Source organism: Atta colombica, unplaced genomic scaffold (assembly GCF_001594045.1).
Source record: "Atta colombica isolate Treedump-2 unplaced genomic scaffold, Acol1.0 scaffold166, whole genome shotgun sequence".
NCBI lineage: Eukaryota > Metazoa > Arthropoda > Insecta > Hymenoptera > Formicidae > Atta > Atta colombica.
Genome location: NW_017259257.1, coordinates 538,635 through 557,622, shown reverse-complemented (window position 1 = coordinate 557,622; position 18,988 = coordinate 538,635). Strand labels below are relative to the sequence as shown.

The following is an 18,988-nucleotide window of genomic DNA, read 5'->3' as shown; positions in this document are numbered from 1 at the left end:
ATAGAGATATACATACTTATCATTATTATTATAGTAGTAATTATAATTTAACATAATTATAGTTACAAAAATACCAAAAAATTTACTCAGTGTACTTATAAGAGTTATTATTATTATACTTGTTTCTAGTTAATCGATATTGAATTATGCTTATGATATTACAATGCTTTTTGAAACCGCGAGATTCCCACGTTAATTATCGTTTCTGAATGTGCACAAAGCATTATGAAATTGCAATCCAGAGAAGGACGCGGATGCGTTGCGCGGCAATTCACAGCATAGTTGGTTAACTAAATCTCAAATGTTTGTTTGGTTTGAGACGCTATTTGAAAGACGACGGGTGCTGTAGGCTCTCTTGTACGCTAAGTTCGGCGTAGCTCGAGTGGCTCGGAAAGCCCGCAAAAACTACGTTTTGGACATCTCATCCGAGGCGTTCCCATATATTCCTTTGAAACGCTGCGGGAGCTCTGCGCTAGCTATTCGGTTAAATATAATTTATATCGCGGCATTGCGTATCCCGTGAAACTTCTTAGGACGACAAACAAGACGACAGAAAAGGGTAACGTCGAGCTCGTGAGCCTTTGCACATTAGTTGCAAAACAGCGTAATTTCAGGTGGTTTCTCACGGAAAGAACAGTTTTGCTGAAGTATGTACAAATTTAGATACAGATTTGAAAATAATTATGTTGAACCAAAATAATTATGTAGGACGCTACAGCTGGTCGCTATAAAAATGTCGAAATTTTTTGTCATAATTCAACATCGATTAACTAGAAACAAGTATAATAATAATAACTCTTATAAGTATATTGAATCAAATTTTTGATATTTGTAACTTTAATTACGTTACTATAATTATAATTACTATTATAATAATAATGATAAGTATGTATATATTGTTATATCATACTTGAGTTTTCTATATAATTATTTTGATAGTAATCCAATAAAGTTATTTCTATATTTAGATCTATATCTATATAAATTTCAAAATCATTCTTTTTGTGTACTGAAAAAAATACTAAATTTTAATATTCATTTGAATATTTCTAGATATAAATATTTATTGAATATAAACATATATTTATTTTATATAAAATCTATTAATTTAATTTAACTATCTTCTTATTTATTGAGTAAATATTTATTTATTGTAAGTAAATGTTTACTTAATATTATTCAAAGATATATGTACTAAGATTTAGTAAATTTTTTTCGAATGTATGAAAACACTGAGAAAAATGACTAGCTGGATTAATTAAAATTCTGGTTGAAAAAGGATTAGAAACAGAATGTTTTTGGTTAAACCTACTAGAATTCTAGTCGAGATAATCGAAATTCTGATTGATATAATCAGAATCTTCTGATTCGTCCATTTTCTCAGATATTTTTCTCAATGAAATAAATAATTATACCGAGTTACGTTAGGTATTGTAAATGAATTATATTTCTCTTAGTGATATTAAATTTGTAGCAAGATATTCGATATCACGTTTATCGAATGTCTTCACGTCGGTAGTATTTTAACGACAGAAGATTAAACATCTCCGTTCTTGGCGATCGAAGAACCGTTGCAGCAGAATCGATGGAGTTCGTTATTTACGCTCGAATGTTTCCACTGGGTGTCGGATTCGCCGAGTCTCGTTTCTCATAATTTGATAACTATGAGACAGTTGATTGTCGTCAATTCATTTCGGCCCGTTAATCTTGACGATTGTCGTTTCACGTCGAAGAGACCTTTGTCGCGGATCTTTCTGCGCCGCGCTCGTTATTAAGGCTCGTATTACTTTGCGTACCATACTTAACGAGCCGTATTACAGCGGTCGCGAGCCTTCAATTTACGGCACGATAGCTCTGTATGCTATTTTGCAAACAGTCCGTATTAAATTTCGGTCTTATCGCCAGCATAAGGGATAACATCAGAAGCATTGACAATAGACTTATATTATTAGTAATATTATTATTAATCGCCGTAGTATAAAATAATTTAATAACAAACACACACACAAGAGAAATATAATCATCTTAAGTCTTATCACAAAAGTAAATTACGTAACGTATCTTCTTTATGATTTTCTATAATATTATGTACGAAAAGAATTCGATTTTGCTCCAGTATTTAAAAATTTATCTATAGATTAGGACTTAGATACAGAAAATAATTTTCATGAATCATCAAGATAATTATAGAACGCTCAAGCATAATGAATAATATTATAAAAAGTTGATATTCTAGCAATCAACTTGAATGTTTCATATAATTAGCATAACAATCTATAGATTCTCGATATTAAAACAAGAAAGTTAGACAAACAAATGAGAATCATACGTAGTTGTCAGTGTACAAATTAATAGACAATTCACAATATGATTAATTCTTAAAGTTTCATTTATTTTAAATCATACGTTTCTCTTCGAGCCATCCTCAATGAATAATATTGATGTTTAAAATTAGAAAAGTTTTAAAATTTTAAACATTGTTCACTGAGGATAACCCAGAGAAGAATTGAAATATATGATTTTAAAATAAATGTAATTTTAAGAATTAATCATATTATTTACTAATTCATGCACTGACAATCGCGTGTGACTCATTTGTTTGTTTAATTTCTTTGTTTTAATTCCCACATAATTATTATTTTCAGATTTGTTTAGATAGTTTAACAAAGTCGTTCTTTCGGTATACAGCCAAGGATCGTCATAGGGTTCAAGTGCAAGGGTATCCCAAAATAGCGTGTATTCTACTTACCGAAAATACTTCTGGTGTCTGTTTTAATTTACTCTAATTTACTCTCACCATAAAAATTCACCCACTGTGGTCTTTGTTTTGGCTTCGCGTTGCGTATAATTAACTGATCGACTGAAATTTTATCAGTCACGCAACATAGTAACGTACATAAACAGAGATAAAAGGCGGTCAGAAAGATAAGCGTTTCATTGTTCGTCCGTGTTTCATGACGTCGGTGAAATGGTCGCTTCGAGAATGATTTCACGTTGTGTTTTACCGCCGCGGCGACGAGATGCATCCCGGAGAATCCATCGGCGAAGATAAACGTTCGCGCCGGCGCGAGAAAATAATCTGATTTGAAATTACGCGTAATGCGGCGAAAACACTCGCAGTGCCGAAACCTAACGGATCTAAAATTAGTCACGCACGGTGTGACTCACGAGTAAATCTACCTGGGGCACTAGTTTGTTTCAGGAAGTAGCGAGCTCGATAAAATATAGTTTAACAAACACATGTGTGATTCACGTATAGCGCAAAACGTTCACGCATCGAATGTTCGAAATGTCGCTCCATTTGCGCTGTCGCTATTGTGTTACGATTTCCAGTTGCTAAATGTTTTTTGTTATGTATCCATTTAGTTTAGCAGAGTTGCTATAAAACTTTGGAAATTGGGAAAATCAAGGAAATATCAGAGAAATTGAAAACGATCAGAAATTAGAGAAAAATCAGGAAATTTTACGCAATTTTCTGAAAAATTAAAATTCTTGGTCTTAAAGAAATTTATTATAATATACATTTGCAATATCAGCAACATTAATAGTAATTTATATTACTGGGTATGTTAAATTGCAACAAAATATTTAACGGTTTCCAAATCAGGACGAAAATACTAAAATTTTTTAAATATTATCGATCAAAAATCAGGGAAAATTATGAAATTTTGTCAGGAAATCAGGAAGAAATTATGAAATTTCAGGATAAGGAATTTATGACAATTCCATTCAGTGTTTCAAGTAAAGAAATTTTAACAGCCATCTTTTAAATTATTGATTGCATTCAGCAGAAAATTAGTTTTGCAGCTGTTGTATTGTAGAATTCTTTAATTTTAATTCGATTGGTCTTTTCCTTAATTCCTTACTATATCTGAATGTATAAACCAATCATATTAAAGAATCTTACAATTGCAAAGTTGTTTCTTCTTCTAAACACAGCCATTGTTTTGTTTTCATTTTTATTACAGAAAAATAACTGTAGTAGCGCTGAAACAGTGTTATATTTTAAGACAAGGGGGAACACAATAAAATAATGAATTATAATAAATCTTACTCAAGAAAAAAAAGCTGTAAGATTTAAAAAATAAATTCCTGTCTTCTAAAGGTTAAGGTAATATTATTTGCTCGTACCCTTCTGGCCAATGTACGACTTGTGCTCAATTTCCTGTATGAAATAAGGTTGCCTTTCGCGAATGGAATATTTCGAGCGTCGGATATATCCCAATAACGCCGTTTTCGCGACTCTCCCTCGATCGCGAGATATCCCGTATCGTACCACGAAGGTTGCCACGCTCAACATTCCCCGACCAGGGTCCACCGAACTCCACGCCGGCGCCATTTTCGAAACTCTCCTTCCTCGGAGCGAGAGTTTAACCGAACGACCATAAACGAGCTCCAGACACAACACTCGTGACTTAGGTCCTTCTCTCTTTTTCTTTCTCCGGCTACTGCCATCTCTCTTCCTTCACTCTCTTTCTCTCTCTCCGAAGAATTATCGAGGGAGTGTCACCGTGATGCACCTGCCTCTCGCTCCGTCTCTCTCTCTTTCTCCGTTTTTTTCTCGCTCCCGCGTACCGCCGCCTCTTTCTCGGTCTTTCTTTCCCCGTCTCGCGTGCACGCGCCTCACGCGCGCGTCCTCGAACTTATAATGGCTCATGTCGAAAATCCACATACTTAAAATATGGAGGAGGGTGCGTCATCTTCCGCCGCCGTCGGAAAAATGTACCATCGCGACGCCGCACCATCTAACATAAGATTGTCGCAGAATTTTGCTTCGCTCTTCTCGCGTTCAAGTCTGCCTGACTTTAGTAAAAAAAGAAATCTGTCTGTTAAATATTAAAAAAAAATAATCTATAAATAAAAGATTAAGTGTTAGTTTCCTGAAAATTCCTTTGCATATATTTGGATCTTTGAAAACTTATATAATACAACACTTTGCAGATATATTATTTTTTTTAAGATCAATTCTTCTAGTGCGATTTAAAAAAAAAGCGAATTATTGCGATAAAATGAATGAAAATGTACGATCATCAGCGATAAAAAAATCCTGCTTAATCTCTCCGCGTAAATCCGCGATTTACTCTAATCAGATCCCGTCGCTTTGTTTATTAATACTGAGTGGTTTATTAATACTGGAGGTGCAATTTGGAGGTGGGAGCGCGTTTATGCGAGTTGCAGGCAGATTCCGTGAAGGAGATAGCGGTATCGCAGTTATAAATATATTCTGGCGAATTTTATCCAGAGTTGGCGGCGGTGGCGGCGGCGGCGACGGCGGTCTCCTTGGACGCTTTTCAATCCTCTCCTTAGGAAAGGCCAAGTCCAGAACGCGCGTTCACGTATGCACGCACACAAATTAAGGGCGCGGGCATAATCTACATTTACAGCGGGGACTCGATGAGCATCTGCTTCTACCCCTCTCGCCCTCGACCGTCCCCGTTTACCCGTCGCCCTAAACTCGATCCCTTTCCCCGCCAACGAGCATCCTCTCCCAACCGTGCATTCTCCCAATCAGAATCGTTCTCTCTTCGTCCGTTGTTGTATCGGGCTTATCATTCCTCTCTGTTACTCTTTGTACTCGCTCTTTCTCCCTCGCCTTTTCTTCATCACTCGTCTCATCTTGTTCTCTCGCAAGTTCACGAACGAACGCATGCAGTGATGTCGATAGGTCACGCGAATCCCTGCCCGCATCAACTTGATTTTCTTAATAACAATCCTTTATATCGAAAAGTTTATAGTTATGTCAATAACATATCGAGTTGATGTGCATCATAATCATGTATTTTTGTTGTTTTCATAAAACTTGTATGTTCTTCGAGATAATTTAACTCAAACTTACGATTTAAAATAGAAATACTTAGACCAGTATTCATAATCAGCTGTCTTAAGTACAGTCTTGAAAAGTCACGAATCAATCAGAGGATCGTATTAGCGTCTTAAGACAGTCTTGAAATAAGAACGGATGGTATGAATACCGCCCTTAAATTAGATTTAACCCCTCATTATTCTCGTGAGGATGTCTAGCCTTAATTAAATTCGCTAAATGTATCAATGCTATACATTATACATTATTTTTAGTGCAAATTGTTTGTTGTCTTTAATTAAAAAAAATTAAAATATTTTGTTGCTTTTATGTTCATTTAAAGGATATGTAGAATATTGCCAATCTTTATTTAATTATAAATTATCAAGAACAAAGGAAATTGAGAATGTTGGGATGATGTCAAAAACATCCCACCATGAGTAATTGTGTTAAAAACAGCCACGCGAATAATGTAAGGTTAATTATATAACGAACATAGGAAATAGAATATTGTTGATAATACTCTCTTACATTGATATTTTAATTCATGATATGAAATTCTCTAATATTGTATGAAAGTAATTTTTTTTGCAAATTATATTTGAGAGTAAAGCATTATGCAATTCTCACATTACTACGTATAACACTCGATCTCATCACCGTTACTTTTGGCGGCCAGGAACAACTGGCGGCGGAAGACAAACGACGGAAAATGGAAGACATTTTAAGGCTTTTTGTGAAAAACACGGGCGCACGCCACTCGAGAATTCCTGACTAATGCAAGTCCCTCGTTACCGAACCGCATATACGCCATTCGCCTCGCTCCTGTTATGGTCGATATGAATTTGCCACTGCGTGAAACTCGCGCTCCGGGTCCTCTCTCTCTCTCTCTCTCTCTCTCTCTCCGCGGCTCTCTTGCTCTCGTTCTTCGCACTCTGTCTCTCAGTTTCTTTCTATCCCTTTTTCTCTCGCAGTTGTACTCCGTTCGCTCTTCAAAGTTTCTTTCTGTTCATCTCTCTGTGCCCCCCCCCTCCCCCTCTATCACCTTCATTTCCTCTCCACAAATTTGCGACGCTCCACGGAGAAGAGCAAAAGTCCATTAGCCGCGGCGAGAACTGGGTTACAGAAACGAGCTTGGCACGATAAAAAAAGATGCCGGATGATCCGCATATACGATTCTCCATATACATCGTTCCTGTAAATCGCTACTGTAAATGATTGTATCTCGTATCTTAAAGACTTATAAATTTCTCCTTTATTTTCCTCGAAAGTACATTTTGCTGATGATTATATTTTACCGTTAATCTTTAGAGCCACGAGGCTCGAAAGAAAGATACAGTTATATTTCAGGATTGATGGTGTAGTTTCCAAAAATAAAAGTTCATCTTCTTCGAAAATCTCATCGCGATACGATCGAATGTCATCCTCCGTGAGGACAAATACCTATCGTCCTAGAGAGTCGTGTCTCTTACCAGTTTGACTGAAAGCACCACCCTACAAGGGGCACCATATCCTGGTATCCCCTTGCTTCATTGGCGTAGCCACGATGGTTCTCAATTATGTTTTATCGTTGGTGTTGTAACATAGAGTAGTTTAATGTTCACAACTGTGTGCATAAATTTGCTGAGGCTATTAACTCTAATCACAGCTATCTAAAGTGGTTTATTATTAACATGAAATTTTTCTGTTTCAATTTTATGCAAGATTACCTGTAAATCAACCTTGCCTGCATTTATTCATTGATTAAAATACTAAAAATATTAATCTATATTGAATGTACTTAAAATTCCATCCGCAGTTTGATAACAAAAAAATTAATAGATGATAATAAAAATTATTTTTCTCAGATTTTTATTTATTTATTACTCCTTTCAGTCTGAATCAGTAGATAATCACTGATATGAGCCATCAAGTATACCACTGGTAATCAGTGAATGAAATATGAGATTCTTAACCTAACTTATTTTTATTATGTGATCTAACTAACCTTATTTTAATGCATAAATTCCATGAATATGATATTGGAAGATTAAAATTAACATGCAAATATTAATATTTTATATTATGCTGAAACATTCTTTTTTAATTGAACTTTATTGATTATTCTGCCAAGTATGCCACTGGATAATCAGTAACTATCCACTAATTCAAATTTAGAGAGTAATGGTAATAAAAATTATTCTTCTCAGATTTTTTATTTATTATATAATATATATATCATTGCTTCGAATGATATCTCGATTATTAAAAATTAGGAAGACATGGTGCAATGCCACCTGTAAAGCACCGACAGGCACGTGCAATCCGATAGAGAGTGAATCTGGCCAGAATCATATGTGTGACACGCACGCACGCACGCACGCACGCACGCACGCACGAATTTATGCACATACACATACATACGTACGTGCGAAGCGCATATGCACCAAGTAGGTTTTCGGTGACACGCGGCACCGACCTGCACTACGTTCGAAATAGACATCTGGTCAGATTTCGTTAAGTTTGGCCCACATGCAGCCGACTAGTACGCGTACCTATAACGTGCATGCACTTGGTACGCGTGTATGCGTATGCGCGACGTGCTCGTCCACGCGTCCAGAGTTCCAACAACAAATGTGCACATGGGGCTCTCTCCTGTGAAAAAAGGGGCTCCGATTTTTTGGCAGGTGCCACTGTCCTCGAGCGCGCGACGTCACCTTCTGACGTTCAATGGCCCGCACGAAGCTTGAAGGAATGTCACTTCTAATTGAGTAAACGATCATGAGATTCCGTTGAGAGAAATGCTGAACGCGACCAAGTTTTAACACGTTTAAACTCTTCTGCTACTGAAAATAATTTTTACTTTTCAGAAAGAAGGAAATAAAATACGATTTAAATGAAATAAAAGTTGTTATACATGAAGAGCTTGTTGTATTGTAGCGAAATATCTCTTTTTTTATAATCAAATTTCATCTCATAATTCTTTTGTAAAAAGAGGAAGAGGCGTACATACGTTTTTCTTCCAATTAGTTCGAGCTTCTCAGGCTTTATTACGTTGGCTGTTGTATCGCGGAAGTAAAAATGGCGTCGTAAGTGCCGCGAGATCACCTGTTGAATGTATACCCCCGAGGGCAACCACCAAGATTCGCTCTCCTGCCTTCGGATCTGCCTCATCCTCGTTGCCCTGCCGCGCGTTCGTCGTGAAGTCGTGTGAATGAACACGCGTGTCGAGAGCGTCGCGTAGAAGCGTCGTCAGTGAGTGCGAGCAAGACCAAGAGAAACCGGAACACGTGCGTGCCACGTGCCGACAGTGGCACGCGCGCGCACGCACTCTGGCCACTTTGGATTCTCTTTCTTTTCTCCTCTCCTCCCCTCTACTCTCTCTCTCTCTCTCTCTCTCTCTCTCTCTCTCTCTCCCTTTATTGCCCTTCTTTTTTTTTATACACGCGATTTTACACGCACACACACCTTCCCCGTTTTCATCGATCGACGGAATCGGCGACGGGTATACTTTTACTTGCCACGAATCGCCATGAGCGATTGATCCGATCTCTTCTCGTTTTCGATCCGATATTATGCGACGATCGAGAATGTAAAGAGCGTTTTTCGAGTACGTGGTAAACGTTGCCACGTGCAACGTTTACCAACAAGCATGATGCAACTTGCGTTTAACCCACATTCTTGAATACTTGAATTAAATTCAACTATTCAACTTAAAACTGGATCGCATTGACGATATAATTGCTTGTGCGAATTTATTGTTTCTTCTTGTAATATCATAAATTAACGTATTTGATTTTCATGTATTTGGTCGTAATTTCTAGTCTTTAGTTTTGAAATTTATTTCTGAAATTAACGCCAAGAGATACAAGAATTTATGTATTGCAAAAGAAATGTTAAAATTCTCTTCCTTCTCTTTCACGTCAATGGAAACTTGTTAACCATTAATCATTCTTTGTCTTATTACTGAAATTATTTCTACGGTAAATAAATCAAAGGTTTTTCTATATCGTTTCGGAGGTTTTAGATCGTATAAAACTTTGTTCACGAGTGTGAACGTGAGACAGAATATCAAGAGTTGCCCGGTTATTTTAACAGCGACAGGTTGAGATGCACTGGGGCCCCCGTGGTCTGCGCCAATGTCCTCCAGTGGGCCCCTTCTAGAGTAACACGAAGGGGGGCACTGGCAGCGACAGCTGCTGCTGCTGCTGCATTTCCCCTCTCACCCCGCCACCTTCCTTCTCCCCGTCTCCCCATATACACATGCCCGCCCCCTCCTCCCCCTTGGAAGTTCACGATCGCCTTGGTCCCGCGGGCCCCTTGGCACGCCGACATCCCCACTATGAGGCCCCATGGTCGCGTGGCAGGCAGCCTTCTCCTCCACAAAATACACCTTCGCTGTTCCGTTTACTTCCAAACGGCAACGGACGATACCTCCTCTTACCGCCCTTCCTCTCCATTTGTTCTCTTTCTCTCTTTTTCCCTCTGCAAGTTCGCCGACTTTGTCACGTTACCATTTTCTTTTGCTCGCTTGTGACCGTGACGCTCATACAAGTATCGAAGTTTTCATAACTTTTAATTTGTTATAATTCTTTTTATTCGACATTAATACTTTGCGCGACATTAATACTTTTATTTATAATAACGCTATAATTTTTTAAAAATACTTTGTTTTGTTATTGTTTGTCATTGATTATTTCATCCTTTTGTACTTCTATATACAATTGAAAGAAAATGATCGAAAAATAATGTATTATGAATGGAATCATTAAGTTTTTTCCTTATTGTAATTCATATAATATGGAAAAAAGGTTTATTGTCATTATATGATATAGAAGAAAGTAATATTAGATATTTTTTAAGAGTATGAATAGCGTGTATTATTGTTTAAATTTGAGCTTACTATTATTGAATAAATTCGTGAGAAATCGAGCAGCAGGTAATCCTGTTGTCCCTTTTATTCTAAATAGAAAAGTATGTTTCTTAAAAAGAAGATCAGCGACAATCTCACAAGACAAAGTTCCCCGTTCTTTCCCTTTGGGTCAGTTGTGCTCTTTTATATTCCCGCGAGTTCCTGACGGCACACGCGACGTTTCTTTCGATCTCGGTTGGAAAGGGAAATTGGAGCGTGGCCAGAAGTTTGTCTTCACAAAATTTCTACCTCCTGAAACTCTGCTTCCTCGTGCTTCCGCATTGAGCTCCGTGGGACTTGGGCCGCGCACTGCGGTTTTCGGGACAGACCTACAGAGATCACTAGCGTAGGTACGAAGCCAGAGAATATAATGTCTGAAAGTGGAGCATGAATGTTCTTCTTGAATTTCGATTATTCTTGCTTGGACGATCTCACTGTGCGCATCCGCGATTTGGACCTTGCAGTTCTTATAGGGCTATCATTTAACGGACATTGCACTTTCTACAACTATAAAAAACTGTATATCTCATATTCTTTAAATATTTTAGACAGTTTTTGATCTGTTGAAGCTCTGCTTTTTCCACAAGTTTAATAACTTCATTAGTCTTAAAAATAAATTTACAAAAAATAATTCCACAACTGTATTCGCATATTTTCAGATTTGCTTTTATGAGTTTTTATGCTTTTTTTTTTTTGAAGCTATCTTTGTAGTCTGTTTATACTAAATCTTTTATAATAATTTAAAGATATATAATTAACTTGTTGATTAGGGGAGTTTTATCAGGATAGTAGAGAGATAATAGAAATCGCGCAAGCCCAGTTGAGCACCAATGGCTACCTGAGCCTTTTTCTACATTTTTTTCATCTTTCTCGTCTGATTCTATTCTTTACTCCCTCGGCAAAACCCTATACTCCACCTCTCGTCGGGGTCGTAGGCCCCGAGGGTGGTAGGGCCCCCGCTACTGCCGTTTCTATATACCTCAATGATCATGGCCCCTTTTCTCTTCCTCCCTTTCTCGTTCTTACCTGTAGAAGCCTCCAACACCCTTTTAGTCGCGTGGCACTATGCACTGGCACGATACACACGTGAGTTCGAACATAGAGCACATATCAGTCCAGTAATAAAATTAGCGAATGCGGAATCCTAAGCGCAAAAAAATAATAATGTGAACAATCACCTTTTTTATGTGCGATTAAATGATGTTGTTTTATATTAATAATAAATACGTTTTTAAAAAATAAATACTATTAGGATGTATAAATAGGGAAAAAGTTTGTGGCGTTTTTCCCGTTAGATGGCATTAAAAAAACGCCACGAACTTTTTCCCATACCTAATATTTATATATTACACAATCATACGATTATTAAAACAAGAAAATTTTATAATAGAGAAATCTTTTGTAATGAAAAATATAGTATTTTCTAAATCTTTATATTCAAATATCTCTTTACATTAAAGCTAAAATTTTTTTGAAAACATGCAGATTCCAAACATGCAGCTCCCTTTAGGCTTTCTAGAAGTCGCCATTGACATTGAATCATAGAATTGCATGATTTCTGGTCATAATTATAAAGTTATTGAATTAAGATGTACAACGACACTTTTATTCCGAAATACCAGTGCATAGACCGCTGGAGATACGTCGCGTATTCAGATTTACGCAAGAGGCCTCCGTAAAGCTGTTTGTAAAATTTACATCGGGCGCACAAAGAAAGTGTCGGGCATTTGTCGGGCGAGCTAATTGAATTAAGCCCGCCATGGCGCGCAGGTGTTCAATTATTTCCTTTACCGCTTTACGAGCTCCGCCTTTACCGTGATATTCCCCGCGAGATTTTTCTTGGCGCTAGAACGGCATGTAACCTGCGTGCTGCATGCTCGCTCTCGGCAGGTGATCCGGTGGGATACCACGAGAAAACGATAGAACGGTTATTCGACCAATGTGCGAGATAACCGACTGAATTATTTTTCGGCCAAACATGAAAACCGGCTGCCGCGATTCACCTGTGGCGCTGTTCGTCATACATGAGCTGGTCTTCTTGGTACTCATTATTCCAAACTGATCCCTGAGCTTCTCTCTCTTATCATGATTTAATGTATTAATCAATTAACGTTACTTGCTCATAATTTAATAAATTTAACGTACTTGTGTAGGATATCTTCTGTCTTCGTTTATGATATATTATTGTTTCATAATATATTAAAATACTTCTCTAAGGAACGTAAGATATCTATAAAGGAAGATATCTAAATATTGTTCGCTTATCACATTGAATTGTGAATTATCGCTGATTTTTAAATTTATTTTCGCGAGACCCCAGTTGATTGAATGAACAACGGATTATTTTCAATGGATTAATTCTGCGACGTTAAATGAAAGAATCCACAAGTTCTATAAAATTATTTCTTATAGTTCCAAAATTTGGATGTATAATTGAATAGAATTCTGATTTTTTTCCGTAGAATTTTAGAGTTTCTGATGCGTTTAAAAAAATTCTGAACAATTAAGTAATGAAAGGCTGCCATTTTCACAGAGTCCAGATGGTCATCTAAAGTAAAGAATCGTGTTAAACACACTCGATCGAGCAATCTCAATACGATCCCGGCGTATTCCTTCATGTATACTCTGTCCTCAAATTTTTCTTAAAATTTGCAGATGATCGGCTTCCCGGTCGGCAAACTTTTTCTACGCGAACGGTTTAGCATGTTTTTTTTCTCTGTAATTAATTGAGCCCACGATAAGCCCTAATGCGACGTGACATTGAAAATCCTTCTCGATTTACCTCGGCCATTGCGACGTATCAAATCGCGAGATCTCTCCAGCCGTGAGTTATATATTTTTACGGTCCCGAAGTGCTTTGATGCCCCGGCCGCGTATATTCACGCGTGTCTATTTGTCGCATTCGCGTTCTCTGCTTTTTTTTTATGCGCGCACTTTTGTTACGGGATGCCACCCACTCCACACGAGCGGATGCCTCTTTTTTACGAGATCGTCAACGTTGAAAGTGTCCGACAGTTTTGGCCTCGTCGCGCAATAACGCGGCGTGATACTCGACTTTTCGTGTTCCAGTTTTTATTCAAACGTAAATATCCATGATGCATGGTCGTTAGAAGTTGGCCAAAAAGCTTAATGCCTTGGTTTAATTTAATCTAGAAATTGGGAAGAATAAAGGAAAAAAAGTGTGTTTATTAAATTAATCCTATATACTTTTCGATTTAATTGATACTTTTTTCGTCTATTTTATACTTTATTGTGAATTATGTAGAGACTTAATTATTTCATTAGATGTCTCATGAAATAAGGCACAAAATGTTACACAAGTGTATCTGAGTGAATCTTGTGTCCCATCAACAGTATAATTTAACACAATTGATTAATAATAATTAATGAAATATGTGTTTATCGATACTCAATTTTCGCCTCTGTATGTCTTCTGTAACGCGATCGGTACTTTGTGGCTTTTCAGAGGGACAAAACATAACCGACACGTCGTGGTTGCGTGTCGTCCATCGAAAATTGCTTGCTGCATAGTGGTTTTCGAGGTCGTGTCGCATGAATCGTGAGGTGTAATATCGAATTAATGCCGCCTGAAAACCGTATGGATATTATCGCATCAGACATCACGTTGCACATTGCGTAACAAATTCCGTATCAGCGGAACGTGCTGCTGTTCTCTTTCTCGTCTTTTATCGGATCACCTCTTGTTTTCCGCGTGAATATCACATTAATCTAACGTTTCCGACTATCCTCTTAACCGAACGTGTGTGGAAAATCAAACATGCAAAAAGAGAGAAGAGAGATCACTTCTTGATAAAAATTTTCAACAAGAAACTTATCTTTCCGGACATGTTAATATTATGTATTGTGTTGTACTACTTTTTCGTTGTATCAAATAATATTATTTGTCAAAGCAATTGAGAACAATAAGAAACATATGTTTCTTATTCTCAGTTGCTCTCTTGTCTTGTTCTTAGTTGCTTTGACTTTTAATTGAGGTCGAACGTGTGAGGAAAATTAAACATACAAAAAAAAAAGATTATTTCTTGATAAAAATTTTTAGCAGGAAGCTTAGACGTACATGTCTTTCTATATTACTTACTTCTATATTACTTAATATTACGTATTATATTTTTATTACGTATTATATTTTTTATTTTTATGTTGTACTAATAAATAGTTTTTTGTTTATTGTTCCAAATTGATTACTTTAAGTTTGAGTGTAAATTCGTAAATTTGGTGACGAGTGATATCGTGATATGTGTATGTATCCGACACAGCAATCCACTGGCGGCAAGTCGCACGTAATCTCGCGATCGTTTCTCGGCGTCTACGTACGTACAGTCCAGACCGAGGGCGACACCCGCAACCAGCATTCCAGGCTAATTCTTCATCGAACAATTACCGAACGGATGACGGCGGCAGAGGCAACGCGGAAGACGAACTAGTCATGACATGGAGGCCCGGTGCTCAGCACTACGTCATAACGGTCGAGCGGGCTTGCGCCGGCTCTGAGGATGACACGATGGACCATGGTTTAGCTTGTCCTTTGATGCATGATATTGCGGAGTCGGTGCTGCACGCTTCGGCAAACATGTCACGAGCAAGCCGAAACTGTTAGGATTCATAGTTATCTCGGGCGATCGTGTGCCGTCCGAGGACACTCGCCCTATCGTTCACGCGAGACTACATTCTCTATAATGTAATACGTATACACCTGTAATGCGTGTACGTTTCCGTATGTGAATCTCGTGATATCGCTATCCTGCGAATTTCGGATTGTAATATCCTTCTAGGATAACGATTCTCAACCGTAGGAGAATCTGCAGGATATGAGGAAAGAAGGAAGGGATTCGTGTAATGAAATAATATTTTTGTCTTCTTAATTCAATCTGATTATATAATCTTCTGTTATACATATATCACGAATTCTTTTTAAACGTTAAGATTCAATGAAAGGATTATACAAGACGTTAAGTCCCGTGAGTATTTTTTGTATAATTTTGATCATCCGTTTAGGTTTTTTTTTATTCAGTTACCAAGTTCTTTCATTATTTTATATTCTAAAAATGAAAAATTCTGTGTTACTTTACAACATTTCTATTACATTATCAAATTGAATTTTTTTATTATTTTAGGACACTGAGAAAAAAATTGTTTATTTTATTACGTTAAATTTCGTCTTTATTTCTTCCGATGAAGAATGTATGTACTTAAGTTAAAAGTTATTACATTACGAAATAAAGATGACCTAAATTAATTTGGTTAAATGAACAAATTTTTCTCAATGGAGGGGAAATCGAATTTTATTTATCCTCCTTTGAGAGTAAAATTGAGAGAAATGAGAGAATGGGCAGAATAAAGACATAATTTTACTTAGGTCTTTTTCCAGAGATTAGCTTTTTCATACAATATTGATAATAGTGAAGTATTGTAACATGTAACTTCTTAAAGACATTACATAGATTCATTTGATACTGTATTTATTTGTGTATAATAAAAAAGTAGCAAGTTATTTTAATTTTTATTAAATTTTTATTTTATTAAAATCAAGATTTTGTAATTAGGCCTTTATTCCGCCCATCTCCTCAATTATGTCAATTTGTGTCAAGAAAGACCCAGATTGCAGATGAAGGTTAATATGATAATGAAGGACAATAGGATAGAGAAATTACGGACAGTATAAGAGAGTACTTGCTAGTGCGTATCTCGTCGAATAAAAATTAATCTCGATGCGGCAACGCGTCGCTCTACAATTCCTTCCGGACGTTTTTCGAAATGTAAATCCAGCCGATTCTCATAAATTCTCCGCAAGACACGGTGCGCCTCGCGCATAGGTTCGCACTCCTACGTATACATGTTACGGGGTGGGCATTAATAACGGATGAAGCCCCGGACTGCGGCAACCTCGTAATGTTTATCTCGTTGTTTATTCCGCGTGCGTATCAGCCGCAATGTGAAAAACACGCGTATACATATCTCCCGCGCGCGGATTCTTAGCGCGATCGCGATTTTGATTTATAAAGACGCATCGCGAATTTATGCCCGGCATTAATTTTGCATCGACTATGCTCTCGAGAGGGGAACTTTCTTTTCGCTCCCCTTTTCACCCAACGACTCACGCGCCAAGAATATTGCGGGCTATGGGGGATGCGGATATTCTTTTTTTTTTTTTCTAATCCCCTACCCGATACTGCGGATATTTTGTCAGGTATCCTCTTCCTTTGTCTTCCTTTTAGTATCGCGCTGCGTCTGTTCTTTTATTTGCCCAAGGATTACGCGGAAGCAGAATACGGAAGGTTGAATTTATGTAAGGGCTTCGCACATATGTATGCCGTTATGATACACATTTCGTACATTTGACATAATTTAAATTATTTTCAATTAATATATTTCAATTTATGTACGTACATTAACATAAATGTATAGTTAATACAGCTTTATATTGTGCACAATGATACATGAACTTAAATAAATTTGTTTATAAATTCATTCAGTCTTTTGACAAAGAGCAGGAGAATTGTTGGACAAATTGATTTTCACAAATTTTTGTTTTATCTGTTACAGAAAAGCCCTTTCAGACGTCGTATGGTCCTACGATAGACAACGGAATGGTGAGTGATCTTTTGATATTGACCTTCACGCCGACATAATATGAATCGCACCGATTTCTTTGCGCGCGTATCGCCCTTTGTTCCTTCCTGCCCCATTTGAGTCGAGCGACGGCGCGAGAGAAGTTGGAATATTCAAGATTCTCTCCCTTTGTTGCAACGACTTGAACCTCTAAACGAGGCGGGATTATGTAAGAAATAGGACCGTAATAATTATTGCAGTCGTAGAAGCGAATTTATCTGAGAAAAAGTTACTCGCTCTGCACCGTCCCGACTCCGCACTCTCCCTCCGACATCTCCAACGTAATCCCAAAACTTTACCTCGGATGATATTTTTGGTAAGCGGTTCTCATTTCTTGTCACGAAAGATATTTTTCCTGGTAAGTGTATTATTTATTTGCACAAGCGTAATACAGCATGAGAATCGACATGTGTATTTAACTGCCTCGTTAAATTTTAATGATATAAATTTATCTTTGTGACTTTGCTGTTGTAAGTTAATTCTCATTAATTTATCATATCAATCATCTTAATTAATTAAATATATTATATGCGCAATAACAGTAATGATGTAATGAATTTCGAATCGAAACAAAAATCTTCTGATTCCACGAAGCTGAGTGCCATCAAACCTCCTTTAATATCACTTACGCTTTCTCTCTCTCTCTCTCTCTCTCTCTCTCTCTCTCTCTCTCTCATTCGTGGCAATTTATTCGGTGCATCAAATTACTTGCACGTATTCCACAAGGAAACTGGGATATTTCTTTTCCATATCGTTGAAATTAAAAAGATTGTTGCAGCACTTATTTTTGAGTTATTCCCATGTTTTCCGAAATTTTTATTGCACGAAACAAAAATTTCTTGTCGACGAAAAATTTCTTGTCACTTATCGACGATTCTTGTTAGATAATCGCGTTATACATATGCGGAACGTGAGACCTTGTACGTAGTCTATTCAACGTGAGATAATGATTCTACTATATTTGAATTTCATACGTCTTCCGTTCATCGCAATTCTCGAGGATATAATTCAACCATTGTTTTCTGCAAACGCTAGACGACAGCAGAAACGAAGCGAATACGATATACTTGAACTTTTCGAAAGCGCTAGAGAGAGAAAGAGCAGTATCTAATCGACAGTCGTTAAACCATAGCTGATAAGGAATATTGATTTCGATGGATGATTTATTAAAGCCGCCCCCGAGTTATCACTGTCGCATTTCCTCCATTTCGCATATTCCCTCCCATCCTTATCCTTCCTCTCTTCTTTCATGACTTGTGATAGTTATTCGTAATCAATGCAAAATGCAAGTATTCTTTTAATTACAGTAATAATTTACGGAAACTTTATTAATTTTATAAATTAAATAAAAATGCAGCGCTTTTATAAATGAAAAGTGTATAATTATGCAATATTTTTGATAAATTAAAAGATATAATTATTTAATAATTTTAATGTAAAAGTATTTTTTGTAAGCTGGAATATTTTTGATACGAACAGTATCCCGTACTGTTATTATTATATCGATAATTTGTCGCTGCAATATTGCGATTATAATTGTCGCGACCAGAAATGAAAATGAAAAAATTGAGAAAAAAAAGGATGTATTTCGGTTTCTGTTTCAGGCGTATAGCAGTGGTGCATTCGGTCCTACGGCGGGTGGACCGGGCGGGGGGCCAGGCGGGGGT

General features: G+C 37.1%; 1 protein-coding gene across 1 annotated transcript in view; it reads left to right on the top strand.

The window, feature by feature from the left end:
• The window catches only part of LOC108686173 (protein daughterless-like), a 38,926-nt gene that overhangs the window by 2,142 nt on the left and 17,796 nt on the right, over positions 1-18,988 (top strand). Inside the window, exons 2-3 of the mRNA XM_018191311.1 lie at positions 17,256-17,302; positions 18,926-18,986. Of these exons, the coding sequence (XP_018046800.1) occupies positions 17,256-17,302; positions 18,926-18,986 (108 nt within the window). The remainder of the gene's footprint in view (positions 1-17,255; positions 17,303-18,925; positions 18,987-18,988) is intronic.